This window comes from Ambystoma mexicanum, chromosome 12 (assembly GCF_040938575.1).
Source record: "Ambystoma mexicanum isolate Mex_15411 chromosome 12, UKY_AmexF1_1, whole genome shotgun sequence".
NCBI classification, from domain to species: Eukaryota; Metazoa; Chordata; class Amphibia; order Caudata; family Ambystomatidae; genus Ambystoma; species Ambystoma mexicanum.
Genome location: NC_090936.1, coordinates 464807728 through 464831886, shown reverse-complemented (window position 1 = coordinate 464831886; position 24159 = coordinate 464807728). Strand labels below are relative to the sequence as shown.

At 45.5% G+C, this 24159-nt stretch overlaps 1 protein-coding gene across 1 annotated transcript in view; it reads right to left on the bottom strand.

Moving 5' to 3' along the window:
* LOC138513668 (protein mono-ADP-ribosyltransferase PARP12-like) overlaps nucleotides 1-24159 on the bottom strand; it is a 294555-nt gene that overhangs the window by 18101 nt on the left and 252295 nt on the right. The window contains exons 8-10 of the mRNA XM_069628728.1: nucleotides 23238-23334; nucleotides 19854-19929; nucleotides 5672-5802 (exon numbers count right to left, since the gene is read on the bottom strand). Of these exons, the coding sequence (XP_069484829.1) occupies nucleotides 5672-5802; nucleotides 19854-19929; nucleotides 23238-23334 (304 nt within the window). The remainder of the gene's footprint in view (nucleotides 1-5671; nucleotides 5803-19853; nucleotides 19930-23237; nucleotides 23335-24159) is intronic.

Genomic DNA, 24159 nt, shown 5'->3' with positions numbered 1-24159 from the left:
CATTCCCATTATGCAAGCTCTACGCGCATGGCCTACTGCAACAGTAACGTGACCTCGCTAACTACGCCACCTCACCCTCCGGTAGGATCGCCAGGGCCTCTGCCCTCTTTTCGTCCGGGAGGAAGTCCAACAGGGGGGCGATCTTGTACCACAATTCCCTTTCGTAGCAGTCCACAATCGCTAGGGCGTTGGCCGCCTTAATTGTCGTCGCCGCCAACGAGATGACTCATCGTCCCACGACGTCCAGCTTCTTTCCCTCGCCGTCCAGTGGGGAAGTTGAGGATGAAGCCCATGCCCCCCCGCCTTCTTCTTGGCAGCTGCTGAGACGACCGAATCTGGGGTCGGCTGCGCCCTAAGGCACAACGGGGCGGCGTCGGGGACCCGGTACTTCTTCTCGTACCGGTCCCTCTTGGCAGGTGTCATGGACGGGTTCTTGAGGAGGGCAAGTCCCTCGTCCCAGATGTCATCCAGCAAAGGCACCGCGAGGACCGTCTTCCTCTTGGCCTTCCGCCGTTGGTAGAGGAAGCCTTCCTTCTCCTCAGGGCAGAGCTGAAAAAGCTTAGATGCCCTGGCAATCATGGCGTGGAAGGAGCCAATCTCGTCGGGCAGGGACGCCTGAGGAATTGGAGACAGGAGGCCAGTCCCGTCCTCACTGCCGTCGTCATCCGTCCCCGTCGTGGCCGTTCCCGTGTTGTTCCTCGGGATCGGGGAAGGTGACAAAGGCTGAGAAGGCCGTGAGGGCTGAAGGGGCACTGGATGAATTCTCCTCCTCTTGTTCGGAGGGCTTCCCGACGGACCTTGTACAGCTGGGTCGTTTGTCGGCAGTAGGGGCAGTCTCGTCCTTATCTCTGTGCATAAGGCTTGGATTGCTGTCAAAATGGCCGAGTTGTCCTGAGGCTCGGGGTTGCGACGGGCGTGCCGGGAGCGACGGCTGTTCCTCCATGGGAACCTCATCGTCGTTGCCACCCTTGCTCTCGTCGTCCCCTTCTCGGGATTCCTCCAGTGGGGCTGGGCCTCTTCCAAATTCTTGGCCAGTTCCTCCTCGGAGGTTGTGTCCGTAACGGTCCCCGCCCCCCCTCTTTTTCCACCGGGATCTTCACGGGGGTCATCTCGATGGGCTTAAAAGAGGATTCCCTCCGCGGAGGCAGGGAAACTCTGGGCCCCGAGGTCGCCTCCACTGGAATAGCCTCCATAGGCTTCGCCAGGGCCACAGCGACTCCCTCGATAGAGGCCTTAGCCGGGTGGATCAAGGCCTTCGCCGCCTTGGGCGCACTCAAGGCCTTCACCTTAGGGGGAGGGTCACCGCCTCGCTCCCCCTCGACCATTCCTTCGAGATCGACTGGGGCCTCTCCAGAAGCTTAGCCGGGTTCTCTGGCTCGCGGTTGATGGCACCGGTGAAGGTGCGACCTGCCTGGCAGCTGAGGAGCCAGACCGTTCGGCGCTCCTGGTGCCCGCAGACTCACGGTGCTTTGCCTTCTGTTGGGCCCCCGTCGCCCTGGCGCCCTCACAGGACTTAGAAGACCGCTCTGACTACTACTACTTCTCACCTGCTGGGCTCTTGCCTTCCTGCCAATTGGAGAGGCGGGTCCGGCGATCCCTCATCGTCCGATCCGACATGTTCATGCAAACCACATAGTCCTTCTCCACGTGCTCTTTGTCCTCGTGGAAGCAGTAAAGGCATTTTAAATGCTCGTCCTCCTTGAACACATTTTGTAGGTTCCACCAGGGCAGATGCTGAACAGTTAGCCGGGAGTCGAGCTTCCCTTCTCCTGGGCCATGCTCTTCTCGTCCACGATGTAGGCCTCAGAACCCTCCAAGAAGCGTAACTCTACGAAAACTTCACCCTTGAGGGGCGTAGATAAATCCGAAACGGGTCCCCGTTGATAGGAAGTAGAAACTATGCAGCTTGAGGCTTGATTAAACCAAAAAATTAGATAAATCTCTTTGAAAAAGCGCAAAGCGCAGTAAAAGCTCGAGAGCTGTAGCACGAGGACTCCCAACACTTGAACGTGCGGTAAAAATCTGAGGATGGGCTGCCAGGTGCGGGCCTTAGGGAGAGGGCAGTCATTGGCTGGGGGCAGTATGACCCAGAGACCAGTGATTGGTTACTACTAAGAAAGACAGATCAGAAACAAACTGATACTGATTTTTTCTTTACTGAGGATTGCCAGCCTGACCGGGAATATTCATGAGCGTGTGTCCTTTAAGGACAGCCAGCCGGCCAATCAGGACTGGTTTTGTTCAGGCACTCCTAGAGACAAAGGACAGGGGAGTTTCGGGACCCTCCCTCACATCCTGTCCTTTCAGACACACTGGAGCCAGGGGCGGGCTTCAGGGCTGAAGCCCGCCAAAGGCAAAACACAAAAAGGGCTCAAATCTGTCTCAACGCACAGAGTAAAAGCCAAGAAAGACCTCACAAACAGAAAATGTCGAAAAAAGAAAACAGGGGCCATTTTGACAAAATGGTCACACATGGGTGCTGTGCTGTACTGCACCTGAGGGTTCAGCCTGGGGTAAAAAAGCACATTGGTAGTAAAAAGTAAACCACTGCCACCACTCCGCATAATATGGTGTGTGCTGGACCCCCAAAGTAAAGAGGTAAATAAGATAAATGTCACCTTACTATTCTTGGGAACAGTAGTTCACCCAAGAAAAAGTATTTAAACCTTAAAAGAAATCCAAAGGATTTCCCAGTGACACTGCACAGAGGGTGCTGAGTGTCACTCTACAAAAAGCAGATTCCTTTTGAGTTTGTCAGACTCCAGAAACAGTGAAAACATAAAATCCAAATCAGGGAAAAACTCGAGAGAGTGAAAAAAAGATCCCACTCACCCAGGAGTAAGTCCAACAAAAGAGCAGGGAATCTCTAAGGTGGGAGGATTTTAGCACAGAAATGAAAATTCTCCCCAACACTCAGTAGTTTACAGAAAGGGACGTGTGGCTGTCCAATCAGAATACCAGACCCCCAGTGGCAGCTGGTCCCATTCAGACACTCTGGCAGACAAAGGATAGGGGGGGGGTGGTGGAAAACTCCTCCCCCACTTCCTACCTGCCCAGACACTCTGGAGCCTGAGGCCCCAAGTTGGTACTTGGGTGCCCCTATTACGCACTACCGAGGCTATGGACAATAGTTGGTAGGACACGTCCACTGCCACCAACCATAACTAGGAGTTTGTGTGAATAAAAAGTCACAGGAGCAGAGAAAAGGGGATACTAGGTGGTGTGTGCCAATCTCTCAGACTATAAAGTGTTAGGAGAGATACCAAGTATCCTTAAGAGCTGTAGTTACTCTAGGATAAAGAAAATATTCTCAAATGGGGACTTTGTCATTATTAGTGTGACTAAAGTGGGATATAGAGGCTTGATATCTTACCGTGCCAAAGAGTATATCATGTGTCAGATGATATTACACATCTTGCTGACAAATAATGTATGAAACAACTGAATTGAAGGAATAGAAACCATAGGAAAGCATGAGTGCTGTCCAAGTCAATACTCAGGGTTCCTTTAATATGTTAATTGGCATTTGTAGAGCACCTTTTACCATTGTTACGATTCCAAAGCGCTGTGGGTTGAACGCCTTCTGGGACCGCAGTGCATGTCAGTTGAGAGTAGCGTAGTAAAACGTGCTCAGGTGCACTCAGTATGTGTGCAATAGGTGGTGGTAAGTAAAAATGAGCTGAAGGTCAACAGCCACCACAAGGCATGATGGGGCTTCTTTGGAGGCTCTGTTCCTAAGCAATACAAGTCTTTTTGGTGCAAACAGAAAATATACTGCATTTATACCAATATTTCTCCTTGCCAATAAATACAGAACAATATACTAAAGAGCAGATTCTCAACACCTCATCTGTGCAGGTGCATCTCAAGCCGGTAAAATAGCTCAGCGGGTTGAACGTTCACTGCTGTGTCGGAGCATGATCTGCAGGTCACAGGTTCGAATCCCGACCTCTTTCATCCTTCTGAGGTCGATAAATGAGTACCAATTTCGGTTGGGTGATATTGCATGTTAATATGTGCTCTGTAAAGCGCTTTGGATTAAGGCGCTATATAAATAAAATATCATCATCATTACCAAGATCCTTTGGGTAGTACAGACTTAAACTAAGAGTTGGGGACCTGTGTGCCAAGGGATAGTTTTACATCAAGTGGACTTTAATGAAGAGGAACGTGGCGAGAGCGCAGCGCTTAAAAGGGCGCGGGCAGAGCCAAAATATTGAAGCAAGCGGAAGCGAAGAAACGCTGAATGCAACCGGTAAGCCAAGGGGGAAAAAAGTGGATTACCGTGTTACCTACAAGCGTATGTCTCTCCATGGGAGTAACACAGAGAGAAGGGAACTGAAGCGAGGGGAGGCCTGAAACAACCAGTAAGCCCAAAGAATACAAGTGGGTTACCGTGTTGTTTAACAAAGTGTGTTGCTTCACGAAAACGCAGAGAGAACAAAATGGAGGATATTAAAGTGAAATTAATTATAAATCAGTCTACGAACGGGTTAGTGAACACCGACCTTAAAGCAGGGAACAAACTAAAATTGAAGGTGCTTGAAGTAGGGAAGCCCGATGCCCCTTGAAAGGGAATCAAAGCCAGAGAGAGGTCAAGGGGAGAGAAGGATAACCCCTCACCTCATGAACTTTGCAAAGTTATGACAGCCTTTTGGGAGAAGGGAAATATGTAATTAAGAGAACAGTACGAGACAAGGTTTCATGAACCAGGTGAAGTTAAGTGTTTGTACAATAATGTTTTGGCAGGAGAGTACAGCAGGTGAAGACAAGTGTGTGTGCAAATTAACATTTGAAAAGAGAAGCTCAATGAAGGTCCATGCCCTTGAGAGTGCGAACTGTGTTGTTAACTGTTATAAAGGTGAAAGAGAGAATCTCAAGGAAGCCCCATGCCCTTGCGATTATGAACTATTATACATTTGTGAGAAAAGTCTGGCAAAGAAGATACTAGATAGCTTGTGAATTTGGGACCTGTACTTTAAAAGGTGCAGGATATTAAAGGTGAAGAGAAAACCTAGGAAAGAGAGCCATTTCCCTGAGAATTGTGAATACACCAAGGGGAAAGAGTGATCCTAGTGGATTCTGAGGAACATGATTATTCTTTATTTTTGAATTTATTGTATTGGTACAAGGAATCTGAAGAAGGGAGCCATTCCCTGGAACTGTCCATTGGAAACCTGTTTGTTTTATTTTAACTTTTGTGTTGGATTTGAGCACTTTGAGAAATCAGACAGCACCCTTTACACCTTTAGGTTAGTTTTAGAGTCTGGGGGCCAGAATAGGCACAGGACATACATTTTTATTTGGACATCTTGACAAAGGACAGACCCATTCGCTTTGACTGAGGTAGGGAAAATACCTCCTAGAATAGGGATAAAGAGACATTTTCCAAACTCCCTTTGCTTAAATAAAAGTGTGCAGCCACAAACATGACTCCTCTGTGTCCGCATCTCATTCTTGGCTCCTGACAATATGTTAAAGGAAATTGGTTTGGACATCTTTCGTCTTCACAACAACACTCAGTTAAGAGTCCACGGATGGCTAGTGTTTTTGTTTTTACTTTCCAGTAGATCACCATCAGGGAAATTCCGGCCTTCTAACAAATAAAGCAAAGTTACATTCCATGTATTTTAATTCATATTCCAACTGCTGTAGCAATGTTCAAACGTACCACTGGTATACTTTCCAGAGAGAAGGGTTCTGGATCCGTTCAATGCTCAGGATGACCGGCTTCATCAGTGTACGCTGGAATAAAGTCTGAACCTTCTTGTATTCTTCTGAAGTATCAGCTAAATGGATATGCTGCAAGATAAAAGGAATGTCTCCTAAAATCCCTTCCAGCAGAGAAGACGACAGAAAAAGAAAATATAACTTTACAAATGTTTCTTTTGAGTTTGTATCATGTGTAAAGTAATATTCCATCAAACACTGCCAAGCTCAAGCAGAACAATCTTGAAACCACTTTTTTGGTGATTCATTTTGCACCAACTGGCTATCATCAAACTTCATTCTTTCTATTTTGACAAAGTGAGAAAAGAACAGCATTTCAAGCATCTCAATTCTAAAGAAGATATTAATGCAGGACAGCTCCTGCAGCCAGCAAGTTAAGGTTCCTCTAGCTAGAAAAAAGTCAGATGCCGTATTAGTCCAGTTTTAAAATCAAACAAAGTTGTTATCGTTTATTGGGCTAACTGAAAATATTATGCTGAGATTGTAATATGCATAAGATTGCTTTTTTATGGTCAGAACAGACAGTAAAATGAGCATTAGAAAAAGAACACACAAGCTGTACATGTTTTATATATGAAAAAAAAATCTTTAACTCCATATTCCGAAAGAAAGAATTCAGGCTCAGGTCTCTAGCCACAGCACACATTTGCTGTGAAAAAAAAAACTCACTCCTAGCCAGTGTGCATTAAATTTACTTAAAAACAGGAATCTACATGACCTACAAATAATGACACATGGTACCTCTAGGGGACTTGGAAAGCGTGCAGCACTCCCTGAAACAGTAATACACACAGAACACAAACACTGAGAACCAAAAGGGCGGTCCCCACCACCTATCGGTTATCAACCTCTCTCGGCATGATCTTATGCATGCAGAACAATTCAATACTCTCCAAGGGACAGACATTCTACCCCAGCAACTAACTGGGCCAAATTCAACTTTACAGGGAAATTGAAGACTGCATACAACGCTTATGCCTCAAAGAATATGTCTATGGGCAGAACAACATAGGGCTGGCCTAGATTTTGAAAGCACAAAAAATGCTTTAACTGTACTCCTCCTTATAGCCAAGCCCTGAAACTTGAAACACATATCAACAGTCTCATAAAACATATAATATCGGACAAACAACATAATTAAACAGACCGTTAGCTCTAATTGGAAAAGAGAAAAAATAACAACAAAACAAACAACAAATTCATAATAAAACCATAAGACAAGGGTGGTGCTGTTGTGGTCAAGGATATCCAGAAACACAAAAGGCAGGCATACAGACGTCTTGACACAGGCTATTACCAGGTACTGGTATATAGATCGGCGACCGAACTAGCCTGAGCCACAAATCAGTTAGAACGATCACCAACCACACCAAGAACCATATGCAGCAGACACCGCATTCGATACCATAGCTAGCCATAACTGAACAACACCCCACACTCGGCCACCCACGAAAGTTAACCCCCACTTCCATTCCCATTAAGGGTGCTCTCATCAATGCCCGCTCCTTGGTAGCCCACGCCACCGATGTTGCAGACATTATCACCGCAAACCACCTTGACTTCATCGCTATCACCGAGACGTGGCTCCATTTAGCAGCTGGTCCTTCTTTAGCCTTAGTCATCCCTGATAACTATAACATCATCCGTGCTGACAGATAAAATGGAATAGGAGGAGGAGTGGCCATTATTGCTAAATCTAACCTAAACATCAGAGAAGCAACTCACGCAACCCTACCATCAGCCGAACTCCTATCCAACAAACTTCCATTATCCAACACTCAAACCATTCTCCTACACATTATATACAGACCTCCAGGCGCCCTATCCACCTTTGAAGAGGATATCTCTCTACTACTCACCACTAACACTAAACCCAAATTACAAATTATCATGGGTGACTTCAACCTGGGACTCAATGACCATAGCAACAATCATGCCACCTCTCTCAATGACACCATCACTCACTTAGGCCTCACTCAACACATTAACAAACCAACACATACAAAAGGAAGATCCTTAGATTGGCTAGCAAACGCCAACTGCAACCTCTCACTGACAGACATCACACCTTGTGCTTGGACCGACCATCACCTTATCACCTTCTCACTACCCAAAACTGTACCCTCCCAGGACACCACAAATAATTTCCAGAAACAATCGCAACATCACTATAGAAAACACTCCTTATGCCCATCACTAAAGCCAACCTTCCCACTCACAATGACAACCCTTCTACCTTGGTAGACCTTTACAACAACACGTTGGAAATAGCCCTCAACCAGATAGCTCCACTCAAACAACGAAAAGTCAAACCCATTGCCCATACCAACAAATGGTTCTCAGCAGAACTAAAGGCGCTCCGCAACATCAAAAGAGCTGCGGAAACTAGCTGGAGAAAAGCCCCATCTCTCCCTACCAGAGACAAATTCTCTACAGCTGCCTCCACCTACAAATCTGCTATCTTAAACGCCAAAAAAGATTGATAACATGAGAATACACAACGCCACATCTGGTACGAAAGAATTATTCTCTATACTAAGAGAACTTGAATCACTGTTGCCACCCACAGAGGACTGCACTAAGGACAAGGCCTGGTGCAATAATATCCAACTAGCCCTCTCTAACAAAATTGCCCTTCTACAAGCAAAGATTGAAGCCAAAAAAGCCAACCTTGCCGCCAAAGACAACCTTAATAGCAAAAAAGACCTCACCATTACCAACTGCCCCCCTTTCCACTTCTGCCCAGTCACTGAGTAGGAAGTAGTTAAGATAATCGCTAGCCTTAAACCATCCAATTGTAAAGGTGACTTGTGCCCCGCCTCCGCCATCAAGGATGGAGCCAAAGATCTAGCTCCTCTAATCACCTCACTGATCAATTCTTCTTTCAATAATTCAGTGGTCCCCAACAACCTCAAAGAAGCGTGGGTCCTCCCCCTTCTCAAAAAACCCAATCTAGACCCTAACATCCCCACGAATTATAGACCCATCACAACGGTCCCTTTTCTCCTCAAAATACTAGACAGAGTAGCCTACCTCCAAATACACAACATTTGGAAGACAATAACCTCCTAGGCCTGCGACAATCCGGCTTTAGACCCAGGCACGGGACCGAAACCACCCTCCTGGATCTAAAAATCCAAATGTACGAAGCCAAAGACCAGGGCAATCTGGCCACTTTGCTCCTGTTGCATCTCTCCGCTGCCTTCAATTTGGTTGACCACCGGATCCTTACACAAAACCTCTCCTCGGCTGCCGCATTCTCCCAGAATGCCACCAATTGGATTCAGTAATTTCTGTCTGACAGGTCGACTAGGGTCTTCGCCCCTTCAGCGGCTGCTGACCCTATCCCAATCCAATGTGGAGTTCTCCAAGGCTCCTGCATCTCTCCCACACTTTACAACATCTTCACTAAGCTTCAGCTACACTAATTACAGACGACACCACACTCACCGGTTGCTATGAAGAAGATGTTGCAAAGCTCAATGAAATCTACCTAGAAATTCAAGCCTGGATGGCCACACACAGCCTTTTCCTGAACGACGATAAGACGGAACTGCTTATCGTAGGCTCCCAGGCCCGCCTCAATAAATTGGACTCCAGGTACCAATCTTTCACCATTGATGGCAACATTATAAAAGTCTCCAATGAGGTCAAAACATTAGGTGTGTATCTCGACTCCACCCTATCGCTGAAAAAACAAATGCCACCATCTAATCTACCACCTACACCAACAAACTTATCAATGCCTGCAGACCATTTGTATCCTCCTCCAGCTGCCTCACCTTATTCAGAGCGTTGATATTGTCTATATTAGACTATTGTAACACACTCTTCCTGGGCACCATGACAAAAAATCTGAACAGACTCCAGATTCTACAAAACAATGCCTTAAGATGCGCTCTTAACCTCGCGCATAAGGCTCACATCTCCACGGCCAGCAAAGAAGTCCACTGGCTCCCCATCCGAGACAGAATTAAGTTAAGAACCCTTGTCATTACACACAAGTGCCTGTCGCTGACTGCCCCACGCTACCTATCTGACAAATTCTCTAGACACAGCACCACCAGACCTACTAGAACACCCTATTTGCACAAACTAAAGATTCCCAAATTCAATCTAAAAACAGCAGGAGGTTCCAGTTTCCCTGTTCTTGCGGCTCAATGCTGGAATACACTCCCTCTTCCAATCAGATTGGAAGCTTCCTTCTGGCCATTCAGAGCCATGGTGAAATCCTGGCTCTCTGCCTAACACTTTGCTACTTACTTACGCACCATCCATATCTCTACACTCTACCAATTACTACCGTATGACTTAACCATATTTTGAAATGGACCACCATGTAACCCGGTCTGTCACTGTCTATTGTACTTGCTTCATGTCACCCGCTGTATCCCTCTTTGTACTATTGAATGTATGTACCCTTTCTGTTTCGCGTAACGCTACGTAACTAGGTTGTCCACATGATTATTCGCCCAGCTACCTGAGAGTTCGGCCGCGCTCTATAAATAAATAAACAAAACTAAACTGAGTGACAACTCTACCATTGGGTACAAAAAAACCTGGAACAAATCAATTCCATGCCAATCAGTGTTGAGGAAATCCTCCAACATAAGATACCAAACAATCCAACTCCTGGGATATTCTATATGCTCCCCAAAATCCGCAAACGAGAAAAAGTAACTCAATCATGTGACATTAAAAGAAACCATATCTGGATATATTGAATCCATCCTAAAAACTTCTGGTGATGGGCACAGAAAGCTTTGAACAGGACACAACCATGTCCTCATGAAGATTAAAGAGGTAGAACGTATATCACCAAATGCACTCCTAGCCACGTTGGATGTCACCACACTTTATTCTAACATCCCATATGAAGATGTAAGAGCTACATGCCAGAGATTACTGCAACACATGACTTGCAATGACATGACAGAAACCCTAATCAGAGCATTCACAGCTCTCGAGGTTCATACTAACACACAAAGACACTACCTACAAAAAGGCTGGGACGGCCAGGAGCACAAAAATGGCAACTCAGCACACAAACCTTTACACATTGCAGACATTGAGCAGTATTTTTTACAACAATCCCAGAAACTACTAACATACATGTAGCACATCAACAACACCGGGGCAGCTGCTTACGCAAGTCTGAAGAGATATTTTACTGAGTGCATCCATTTGAAAGAGTGTAGAACTGTGTGCAATGTTGTGGAGAGCAAAGAGGTATACACTTGCAGAGAAACGATTTACAGGGAAGACCGTAATCCCTGAATTGGTGGTGTTGCCCCGTGTGATAAAGCCCACGTCTACCACTGTCTGCATCATGTGAGCTGTCCACAGGGTTGGTGTGGAGAGAATTTGCTTTGTACATTTTCTTGATTTGGATAGAAGGTGAAAATTAATTTAAACAAGTCAATGCATCCCTAAGTGGCTTCCAACAGTTAATTAAGTTCAACATGTAATATTCCAAGAACAACAAACTTCCTGGATACCATTATTTCTGTTGGAAGGAACTGCTACCTTGAAATCACGGCAAACAGGAAACCAACAGAAAGGAACAAATGCCTCTCAAGGACAAACCTACATCCAAGCCACACAAAACTATCTGTTATTGCCAACCTAACAATCTGATACCAGCATTTATGCTCCAACAGGAAGCCAAGGGACAATTAACATGCCACACTCCTTACATCTTTTTACAAAAGGGTCACTCAGTGTTAGGAAATGTTTTCCTTTTGCACCCTTCACTCCACAGATTCCTATAAAACCCCCAGGATTTCTGCTTATTTGTGAACCCTGTCCTGACTTTTGGAGGTCAGTAAGGCCTTGTGCTTTACTTCCCTTGCATACGTTGCTAATTCTTAAGAGGAAACCCTAAGATTGTCATTACTGAGTGACGTCTCTCTTTTGGAATTCTAGCATTTTTTACAATTGCACACATCATATTATTGTGAAGTGCAGTTAGGATACGTTGTATCCTTGTAGCTTAATCTAATGGCTTTTTGGTTACTTTGACAATGTACCAAAGACAAACTGGTGGCAGCTGTGTGATTTTTTACAATTTTTGTGATTTTATTCTTGTGCACTTTTGCTATTACTGCGTCTGGCTACTTAAGGTGGCTAGCACCGTAAAATAGCTGTGCCACGAGATATTCTGAATTTTCTTTGGCCTTCTTCCAGCCCTCCTAGGGCAGGAAACGTCATGTATGGTTCCTCTTTACCGGTGAAAGCTTGCATGCAAGGGAGTGGGGGGGTGTGAGAGAGAGAGAGCGAGAAAGAGAGCGAGAAAGAGAAAGAGAGAAAGAGAAAGAAAGAACTGGCTGGTTCCACATCCTCTGGCACCCGAAAGTCTGTTGCTGGACAGATTTGATGACCAGTGGCTTCGCAAGGATTAGACAACTCTGGGCTGTTTGAATGTTGCAGATCCTTATCATTGAAAGGCATGGGCAAGCTCCCAGCCTGAATCTTGGATAAAAGGGCTCCTGCAGCTATTTGACAGATCATCATTGGAACCAAGAGTTTGCAGAAGGGCAGCCCGCTGACGAACCAAGGATGACACCTGCAGCTGACCAGCATAGACTCCAGTGTGTGGCCTAGATGAGCACTGCTCTTCTACCCGACCCTCATTGGTGCTTTGACCCTTGGACTGATGGTAACAACCAGACTCGACCAGTGGTCGCAGATTCGAGCATTGGAAACCTTCTGAAGTGTCCTTGGACCACGCTGTGGACTTAGGATCCCAAGCCAGCAGCTTTCACCCAGAAAGGGGTTACCATACATGGCCTTTCCTGACCAGAACTGGCCAAAGATGAGTGGAAATCTCGTGGCACTTCAATTGTAGGGTGTGAACCACCTTTAGTAGCTCATCGCTGTGAATACAAAAGTGCACAAGAGAAACATCACAAAAACAGTAAAAATCACACAGCTGCCACCAGCCAGTCTTCGGCGCAAAGTAACCACAAAGAAAACAGGTAAAACGTTATAAAGTGAGGTGTTCAATTGTAAAAGATACAACAATTCTAAAAGAGAGAAAGTCTCTCAGTACTGACAGTCTTGGGGAGTAGTCGGTTACCCCGCAAGAAAGAGCAAAAGGGGCAAGGGAAGTAATGCAGAAGAATCTTCCCTAACAATATTGCTTCTAATTTTGTACCTTTTATTGTATTTCTATAACAAACCATTTTCTAGCTCCCACCAGAAACATTTATACATGGAAAGAAAACAAAAGCAGGCATTAATACAGCCCACGTGTGTACTAAACACATTTTTCAGATGGTTTTTCTGAATCAACCCTTAGGACAGATTGTGAGAGCCCACTATATTCTGCTGAGCAGGGAAAGGCACTAATGTCTATACAACTCTAATACTAAGGCTTACACTTGGAGTGTGTGAGAGTGGTGAAGGCTTCATTTAAGCATACACAGATCATTCTTAATAACACAAGTTAGGCAGAATGTTGTGACAAATTGAGAGAATTTGGCCCTTTTCCCCCAAGGGGGAGCCCCCCCCATGGGGCTAGTTGGTGAGCCCGCTCTCCAACAACCTCGCTAGGGGTCAAGGCAAGTGAGACCTCACCGGGCGAGACGCCCCCCTTGGGGAAAAGAACTCCCGTTCCAGTGAGGAACTCCCTGATTCCCTCAAAGTGATGGCATATGATATGCATTACTCACCGTAATAGCATTTCTCATGATTGTATCTGCTTAGATTCACATGCTGTGCATACAGACTGCATCTTTCTTTCGAAGATCGAAAGGGAAAGTCGACATGGACGTGACTAAAACACTATCCCTAACGTGACGTGTAGTGTACTCAAAATCCCTCACACGTTGAGGTCCCTCTGGTTGAGTTTTTTCTGCCGTGAGGGAGCCTTATAGTCAGCGTGAGAGAGTACAGAAGAGAGAAGGTGTAAGGTCTATGTTCCTTCTACTCCAAGAGGGGAGGAAGAGTGGGCGCATGTGAATCCAAGCAGATTCATTCAACCAAAAATGCTATTACGGTGAGTAATGCATGTCTTTTGATGCTTGTGAATCTGCTTAGATTCACATGCTGTGCATAGAATAGCGAGCAGTACCCAAAGATGGTGGTGGGATGTGTGAAGGAACAGTAACAAAGACATGTCTTTGCACCGCTTGTCCCACCTGAGAATCAGACCTAGAGTGAGTAGCTTGGCAGTAGTGTTGTGAAAAGTTGTGTACAGAACTCCAGGTTACTGCTTTGCAAATCGACTCAAGAGGAACATTTGCAATGAATGCTATGGTAGCCCCTGTGCCCCGAGAATTGTGTGCTCTAGGCGAGAATTGTGTGCTCTAGGCGTGAATTGTAGATCTCTCTTGGCAAGAGTGTAACACAGTATGATGCAGTCTAAGAAACAGGGTCCCCTGCTCTACCAGCTGCCACTGAAGCGAAGCGAAGAACTGGTTTGTTTACCTTATTGGCTTTGTCTCTTCCAGATAGGAGATGACCGCCCTACTCACATCCAGTGTGTGGATGCTTCTTTCTGCCACGTTAGTGGGTTCTAGAAAAAGGTGGGTAGTTCTATGGATTGGTTTACATGGAACTTTGAGATAAATTTGGGTGCAAAGCGAGGGTGTGTACGCAAAACCGAATCATGACAAATGGGTCCTGAACTGAAAGGGCCTGCAGTTTGCTGAATCTCCTTAAAGAGGTGGTTGCCACCCGAAAGGCGGTCTTGTAGGCGAGTGCTTGTAGGCTAGCCTTGTGCATTGGTACAAAAGGAGGCCCTATTAGTCTGGTAAGAACAACATTTAGGTCCCACCCGGGAGCTGGCTTGGAAATAGGAGGATGAAGCATCTTTATCCCTTCCATAAATGCTTTAACTACTGGAATTTTCCACCACAAAACCTTGCTCTGGGACATGGTGTATGCCGAAAGCGCAGCTAAGTGGACCTTTAGAGAACTGTAAACCAGACCTGAATCTAACAGGTGAGTTAGGTACAGGACAATATGTTTAGGTGAGCATTCAATAGGATTGATGCCCTTGCCGTTATACCAGATGACAAAGCGCTTCCATTTTCTGGAGTAGCAATGCCTGGTGTTAGGTTTCCGTGCTTCTCCAAGTATGTCCATATATCTGTGTGGGAGTTGGAGGTGCCCGAACTCTATGACCTCAGGAGCCAGGCTGCTAAACTGAGAGTTTGAGGGCATGGATGCAGCGTTTCCCCCTGGTCTCGAGACAGCATGTTGTACAGGCACGGCAGCGTCCTGGTAGGGGAGACTGTCATTGCCATGACATTGGAGAACCAAGGATGACGGGCCCACATCGGGGCCACCAGAATCACCCCGACTGGTTCTGGATGCATCTTGTGCACTATTCTGTTGAGCAGGCGAATTGAAGGGGGGGGTCATAGAACGATTTCCCGGACCATGTTATCCAAAGACCGTTTCTTGGAGCGGTTCTGAGGGTACCTGGAGGCGTAATCTGGGCATTGGGCGTTCTCCAGAGTGGCGAACAAGTCGACCTCTGGGAAGCCCTGTTTTTCGTAGACATCGAGTACAATGTCCTCCTGTAGTCGCTACTCGTGCTCTACGTGTAGAGGGAAGTCTCTGTTGAGTACGTCTGCCAGAAGATTGAATTTCCCTGGAACATGTTGTCCTGCTGCTTGTACTCTGCACTGCTGCTCACCTTCACTCCTCGAGTTGGCATCAGCTGGCGTTCTTCCTCATCTTCCTTCCACGGCAGGCATACCCAGCATCTTGGGCGGCTTCTGCTTAATCTACTCCCTTCCACATCTCCTTTCATCAGGTGTAACTCATTCCTGAGTTTAAATGTCCCATTCAAGTGCCTTAGCAGCCGACAACTAGACTGCACATTATGATTAATAGCACTGACTCTGAGCCCTTCTTCCTCGCCCCAGTACCATAGGCATTATGGGTACTGAAGAGTGGATTATACATCGGCAACACTCGTTTGTTCCATTTTTCTATAAGCCATCAATGCCTTAGGAAAACTAGGGGAATCAGGAGGGAAAGAGGTCACCTTCCCTTTCCCTTGATATGAGTCCCCTCCCATGTGATCCTCCCACATAATACCGGCCCCGAATCAGGATCAGCTAGTGGCTGCCTTCCCCATGCCATATGAGAGGCGACCCATATCGGGTTTTTAGTGATAGTCTCACTAGATTCACCACACTGTGCAGTGTTTCTGGGAGTTTTTAGAGCTCCATTTTTATTTCACTTGTGTTTACACATGTTACCATGGCAGGGGGATACACTTTTGTCCCACCTGTAATTTATTTTGCAAGATCAGCATACCCCACCTTAAGTGGAGCGCTGAGGGGAAACCATGTCTCCCTTTTCTCATTTTTCCAGTACCTTTTAGTTACTGTTAAATGGTCATTTTAAAGGTTGGTGGCAGTGTACCTTTCTGCATGACTTTTTGTGTACTTTTGTCACAGGTTGCCCTTGCAGCTGTGATAAGGGGCACAAGGGTCAGCATTTGCCTAAAATAGTGGCTGTACTTTAAGCCCTGTTCGTGATGACTTGTTCCTTCCCGAGCCTTCTTCTACCTGCCTACTTGGGGGGAGGTCTTGATGTGTCTTTTGTATTTGCCGGGCTTCCCTTGGAAAGCCTGCCAAGGACAGGAATTGAGGGAGGTGACCGAAACTCCCCTAGTCTTTGTCCTACAGCCTGCCTGCCTGGAACCAGTTTGTGCTGGGAGACTGGCTGTCTCCATTGGACAACCAACCCCTAAATTTGAATAGATGGATGTCTGGTGATTGGTGGACTGATGGTTTTCCAGCATAAAAGGCAAGGGTCCTGGAGCAGAAACTCAGAGTTGGCCGCTGGACTGAAGATCCAAAAAGGAATTCGAAGAAGGATGTCCTCAGCAACTTCCAAGCGTCTGCCAGAGACGCTTAGTGACCGCTGCTGGCCCGACACCGAATTCTGAGTGACAGGGAAGATCTCCCAAAGATAACTTGCTCTCCTGGTCTGGTGTGATCACCTGCATTTTCCGCTGCCCCCGAAGAGCTGTTACGTCCACGGTATGCAAACTTCCAATACCCTAGGAGCTGTGCCATTTTGTCTTGTGAAATGCGGTTTCGGCTGAAACCTTGTGGACATCCTTCAGTGCCTACAGTGGCTCCTAGACATCCCCCTCAGCCGAGTCGAGGACCGAGAACCGGAACAACTGTCACTGTTCTGAAGCCTGTCAAGGGCTTCAACAAGCCTGTGTCATGAAGTTCTTTTGCCTGGTATCCCACTGCAAGAGTGCAACTGTCTGATCCTTCTAAAGTTCCTTCTTCAGCCGCCAAGGCCAAAAAAAGCTGAACAGGGGTTTGCTGTCGCCTGACCTTAGGGACCGTCCTGTTGCATCATGTTCTTCATTGAAAAGGTACTGTCCCGCTGCTAGGTACTTACTTGGGGCCTGTTGCATTGTTCTTGTGCTCCTGGGGGCTGCATTCAATTAATCTCTGCACCCTGCCAGGGCCTGCCTGGAGTTCCATTGGGAGGAACAACCCATTGGGCTCTATTCTGCTTTAGGGAGTTGGTCATTGGGACATTACTGTGAGGGGAAATCCCAAATTTCCTCGTGGTTGTGAAAACTTACCTGCACATTTGAAGGGTGCCTGCTAGGACCTGCCTTCTGGAACATTGTACACTACTTTATTGCCTTGTCTACCTCAGCCCTTGGTCACTGGTGCCCCAGTGTCCCCTCTGACTTTGTGATGCTCGCCTAAGACGGGGTTGGACTTTCTAAGATAGGCTAAGCTAATGTTAAAAAAAGTTATCAAAGTTCTAACAAATTGGCATATATGTTTCAGGAGGTTTGATGTGTGATCCATTACACCTTTATTGCTATTCTGAAGTATCTAACTGTGAATATTGCAACTGTTTTCTTATTATATTATTGTGCGATAGTACTTACCTTATTTGAATGCTGCAAGCCTTGTGTATATAAATAAATGCCTATTTTTTATATAACTCCAAGTGTGTAAGAGTTTTCGAACGGTGAGTTCTCTGTGCCTTACTACAGCCCTCCTAGACTAAGCATGGCTGCTCAGCCATTGCTACAAAACCTTTGGGTAATTCAGGCTAAATCTAAGGGGTATAACCCTGTTCATCCAAGGTGTGCTTTCTAAGGTTTTGTCACAGACAGAACCTTGGCAAAACCCCCTAACAAGCACATTCTAAAGGTAACCAAAAAAGCCATTATATTAAAAAATATAAGGATACAAAATATCCTAACTGCACTTTATTGCAAGGTGATTCACAAAGAGACATAGGGCCTCATTACTAGTATGTCAGTAAAAAACCCTGAAAGAAAATGCTGGTAATACCAGATCCAGCATTTCTACTGGACCGGCTCACTCAGTTTGTCGGTATGGGCAGTGAACTACTGGCAGGCCTGTAACACTGGAACCGGTCCTATAGGACTCCATGGAATGGAAACTTACAGTCGTTGCTGGCACCTGTAATATCCCAGTAACACCAGGATATTGGGTGCTGCCGGTAACAGTAAGGCGAGATTGCTGGTAACCCAAGGGTACTATTGGCGGGTTACAAGCAATCTCGTAAAGAGGCCCATAGCCTCTCAGTTCCGATAGTCTTAGGGACTAGTCAGTTTCCCCATAAGAATGAGGAAACGGGGAAGGGGGTAAAGCAGGCAGCTTTTCTTACCTCCATAACGTCAGGACAGGGTTTAAAACAAAGCAAAAAGAACACGTGTCCCATAGAAATCTATGGGAGGAAAGCAGCAAAAAGAAAACCTTTAATAACAGCTTTAGACAACGTATCAATTTAAAATCATAGCTAAGTAAATGCTGAACAAACACTACTAATATATTCATATTCACTTTTGGGGCTCTCTGGCTAGCACTATGCTTTTCAACACAGTAAGATCAAAAATAGAACAAAAGACAAGACATTCTGATCCCAATAAAAACGAATGCCAAAGAGAAAAGAGACGGGACTCTGAATAAAAAAGCTTCAGTACAGTCAGACAACAGAAGAAGCTTAACACGTGTGTCATCAAGTGACAGGCAAGTGCGTTTAACAAATGAGCATCCCAAGAGTGAGTAGAGGGAAAAAACATAGGCAAAGCCCTGTCCGCCAAAGCCGTTCTCGCCTCTCTCCCACTTTACATTTCATGTCACGACTTTTGGCTCACTTTTGGCATTGCTAACACTACCGATCAACCAAAAACTATAAGGCGATCGACATCAGATCAAAGAACGGCAATGTTTTGCAGCGGAGGAACAGCACAAGAGTAGATGGGCCCTTAACATGGTTTAAGGAGTATTTCATCTTCATAGATCATGCAGGGTAACCAATTTAAAAGAGGCGGGGAAGGAGGGCTATGTAGTACTCAGGAGTGGGGGGTGATTCGCTTACAGCAGTAGTACTCAAGCAAATGTGTGCGAGAAGGCATTTGTGACAGATGTTTTGATCCTGTCCCTGGAGTCCCCATTTATGGAAAGCTTTTGACTTTAAGGTGAGATTTGTACTGAAAGGTCATATCCTCATTACAGCTAAATCTGCCATTTTAGGGTGGATATTGATCTGCTTTATTAAACAACAGAGCTAAGCATGGGGCACGCAAGCATATTATTGGTGGGAAAAGGCATGTAACTATGTTGAAAAAGAGGATTTAGTGCCTGCATTATTTAGTAGCATGTGGTAGTTAAGGTAAGGTTACAGCAAATGTCACATTGCAGCATTATCAGGATTTTGTTCGTCTGCCCTTTCATTTGGAAAATGCCAAGACAAGTGTTGTTTACATTGGGTTGATTATTCAGTTTTACCCTCAGAACCAATTCTCCTGCCCAGAGCACAGTGCACCCCTAGTCATCCTCTTTTGATGAACAGTGTAAAAAAAAATATCTCTCTCTCTCTCTCCCTCTCTCTCCCTCTCCCTCCCTCTCTCTCTCTCCCTCCCTCTCTCTCCCTCCCTCTCTCTCTCTCCCTCTCTCTCTCTCCCTCTCTCTCTCTCCCTCTCTCTCCCTCTCTCTCCCTCTCTCTCCCTCTCTCTCCCTCTCTCTCCCTCTCTCCCTCTCTCTCCCTCTCTCTCGCAGTGTGTGTGTGTTGTGCTTGCATTGAAAACCATAGTATACATTTATGAACTGAGTTAGTTGGGGAAACCCTAGTCTCCTTGTTCATACCTTATATCCCACGTCTGGCAATTGTGACTTATCCCAGTAAGATGGGATGGATCCTTCTTGAGTGGGCTCGGTCCGTCTGTAAAATAAAAAAAATAAAAATATTGATAAAGGAAACTCCAGCTTTTAAGCGACTGAGCAACATGTGAACTTGTATTATGCCTCACCATGTCATTTCATAAATGTTACAGTACGTGTTTCACCATCAGGAACATAAAAACAGGGTCTGCTCACTGGACCGTTCAAAACAGCATCCAGTTAGTTTACTATATTTCTAAAACTGTATGCAAAATACTCCTTGCTAACATGCTTTTTTTACACTTGTGTTTATTAAGCATAAATGAACAGAATATGCTCCCTTAACCTGGCTTTGTAATCCCCAAACACAATATCTGTATTATCACTCCGCAAGATTCTCAAAAAATCCTAAAAAACCAAAATAAAATACCCATGTTTCAATATGGGGTATGATCAGTGAATTGGGAAGAATGACTGAATTAGAAACACAATATCAAAAACCTGTCTCATGAATAATTGTCTCCTATATACACTTAACTACTTCAAAGCTAGGGTCGCAGAGAGACTGAAGCCCAATATCCTCTTACTTTGGTCAGTATGCCATTACATCGACAGGAGTGTCAAGAGAAGAGGTTGGAAAACATTTGCACAGAAACCCCAAAGCAGCACCCATCTCTGAAAAATGAAAAAAGGGTCCGCAATAGCTACCAGACTGCCCGGTTGCACCAAGGTCTGTCAGAGCCTATCCTATGGTAGCTCAGTCAAGTCTAACTCTTCACATTACTTTCTGAACTCAATGAGGTGATGCTGTGGGGTCAAGAGAACACCTAAAAGTCAAGTTCACATTTTAACACTATTTCACACGGAGATGGTTGGAATGAATTCCTGCACAGATGAGGAAAGGGACAGTAAAACCACAATAGACTCTTAGTCTTTGCTAAGAATACCGTGCCAAGGACAGGGAAAACATAACAGTGGGATAACAAACAGCCAATGTGGTCTCAGAGCAAACCCTGGTCCACTCAGGGGGATACATAATAAAACATCGCAAAAGCAAGGTTACTGTTCATTCTACTGTTAGTGAAAATTCATGTCGGCATATTGGGAGTTGCACTCCTATCCGATCTAGGGTATCTTGCTACACCTCAAAAGAGGCAGCTCAAGAGAAAAGTGAAGGATGGAGTGTTAGGGAGAATTCTCATCAATGTGCTAATTCCTTTCACTTTAGAGACCCCCAGCAACTTAGCTGGATTTTTGAGGACTTGTTTTTCTTACCTGGAAAGAGTGTGAGCCTTTTGTCCCACTCTTTCATGTATTTTGATGTGCGTTTTACACTTGTGTTCTTTGATTATGGCGTTTTAAGCTAACTCCATAGGCATCTTTTCATGTGTGTTTCACGGCACTCTCAGTGCAGTGACAAAGGGATGTCTTTAGACTTCCCAAAGGTTTAAATACCTTTTCTGGGATAAACGACTGTTTCCCAGAGAATCTAAAGTGAAATTGACTTTACTAGTCTTTTCAAATTCATAGATCCAGCACACGCCATCTGACAATGGAGTGTTGGAGGGGTTACATAGTATCCTCTGTGTCTAACTACTCATGTAGCAGTCAAATGCTTCCCTTTCCTATTGAAAAGGCTGGTGGCAGTGGTTTTATAACAAATTACCATGATTTTTCCCGACCGCCAACACCGGTAGCTAAAAATCACAGGAGCCATGTTTTTCAAGATGGCGCCTTAAGCCCCTTTGTTTAAACAGGTCCCGGTCTTTTTTAGCCATTTGTTTTTGGAAAGGTCCTTCTAGTGTTTGTCTCTGCGCCAAACCAGTTTTGGTCCCTTTGTTTGTATGCCTTTTGCGGGCTTCAGGACTGAAGACTGCCTCTGGCGTCTGAGTGTTTGGGGTGGCCAGGAAGTGAGGGAGGTGCCCGAAACTCCCTGTGCTTAGTCTCCTAGGAGACCCAAATGCACTCTGGCGTGATTGACTGGCCGACTGTCCGGCAAGGACAGCCACCATGCTTGGTCAGTGGCAGCTAGGCTGGAATGAATGGGAGAAAACTTTAAAAGGCGAGTCTCCAGGACTGGAAGGCAGAGTCGACCACTGGAACAAAAGAACTGAAGAAGAGCTTAAAGAGAACAGCTGCTGCAACTCCTGGACCGTTGGTTTGCCCGGTGAAGTCCTGATGCAGGTCCGAATTGCTAGATCTCCAATCGACAGAGAAGCTCCTTCAAGGACAGCTTCTCCCTTTGAGTTGGTGGGACCAATCAACTCAGCAAACGCCTGTATACCATTCTCGGAGCTGGTTAAGGTTAACCAGGGGGAAGGACACCAGTTTGTGTTTGGAAGCCACAGCTACTTGAGCTGAAGTGATGCCATTTTGTTTGCTCCGACGACGATCCAGTGCAGTGCAGGAGTCCCCCAACATCCTCCCTCTTGTCCCCACAACTGAGGCTCAGGAACAGCGAGACCTGCAGGACCTGCCAGGAACAAACGTCTTCAGCTGCATCTTTTTGCTCCACTTTAAGGTACTGTGTCATACGGTTGAGAGATCCTAACTCTTGAGGTGGCAGGCCTAATCAGCTTGTGACCCAGCATACCTTTCTTTATCGTCAGAACTACTTCTAAAAACTTTTACAAAGACTTCTCCATTTGTACCAGATCTGTGCTGTCCTATCCAAGAACACTAGACTATTGACTTTGGCCTGGTCTATTGAATTGAACTGACCCTCCTGGTACATTGAACCTTAGCATTGTCGAAAAAAAGTGTTCTCTAACCCTTTGTACAAACCTATGCTTTTTATTCCTATTTAAAAAGTACTGAAGTGCCATTTGGCTCCTTGTCAGGGGAGCGCAAACTGTCTTTATAACTTAGAGTTTGAAACTGTAATATATAGGTGTTTAATATTGAGTCGATTTCTACTAGAGAAAGTTTTCTAAATGACTGTGTAAATAAATGTTTTTACCAAGAAACGTTGAGTCTGTCTACTTGAACCACTGTGATTGTGACACTTCTGTGTTTAGTTCTTCTACTGCTCACATTCCCTCTTGAGATAAGCCTGGCTGCTCAACTCGCTACCAAAAGTGTGTGGGACCGACTTATACCAAAGGTTGGTTTTTGCTTGCACCTGTAGTCCTAATTGTCTGTGGTGTTCCCAGAGGGTACTGCCTGCAATTCTGCCTAACATTGTAGTGCACCCAAAGGGTACTGCATACAATCTTGCCTAACACATTACAAGGAATATATCCATTACAAATGCCATTTCATTTAGATTTAAGAAAACAGCTGTCTTTAGCAGCTATAGAGGTCTAATTGTAACGGGAATAGGTCCCAGTCATGTACTGAATGCTATTGCAGAACATATTTAACACTTACTTCGTTTTAAGTTTCTGTACATCCTCTTGAGACACAAATTTTGGTCTTCTGCAAACCTCTCGTTCCGTTTTGTAATGCAGGTTTCTCTGAACCATGTCTGAAGGAATATGAGATGAAAGGTCAATTAAAATGCTGAAAATCACACGGGTACCATAAACGGTTTAAAACGGGACAGAATCATTCAGGACTTCCCTGCATGCTTGGAGAGAAACAATCAATACATGTTCAAACCGATCACTGATCTAAAGGAATAAGCAATGCGAAGCTATAACTGATCCACAAATACAAGCCCTCACAGAAAATCTCTGATGCATTGCTGTCTATAAAGCCCACCATCCTTGGAAACATTTGTTTGCCTTCTTAAATACACAAAGTATTTAGAATTAGTTGTTCATATCATTCCTGTTCCGCCACGTGTACTTAAATAGAAGACCAAGTTACTTACCCCTGGTAACGTTCTTTCAACTGGATGTTCCTCCCACGTATTCCTCATCTTTAACACTTGTTGTCCAGCTTCAGCTGCTTCTGAATTTGTGTTTCGGCAGAGGGCGCTGTGCGTCAGTGGCGTCGAGTCAATGTCCCTTGATGGCCTCCGTCAAGGATGATGTCATTGAAGGCATATATAACACGCGCAGCACCCGTGGACTCAGTTCTGTTTTTCCCCATTTTGCAGCAGAGATACCCGTAAACACGGGAGTGACCGCACTCGGCCTTGATGGAACGGAAGCTGTAATAGGACAGGAAATTCTACTGAGGGGTAGGATGGGAGGAACATCCAGTCGAAAGAACGTTCTTTGAATGGATGGTGTCTCCCACGTATTCCTTATCTTTGAGAGACTCCCAAAGCAGTATTTGGTTTGGAGGAAGGAGTAGAATTATAATTCATAAATTTTCATGGACAGAGTGAAGGACGGCCTTGCAA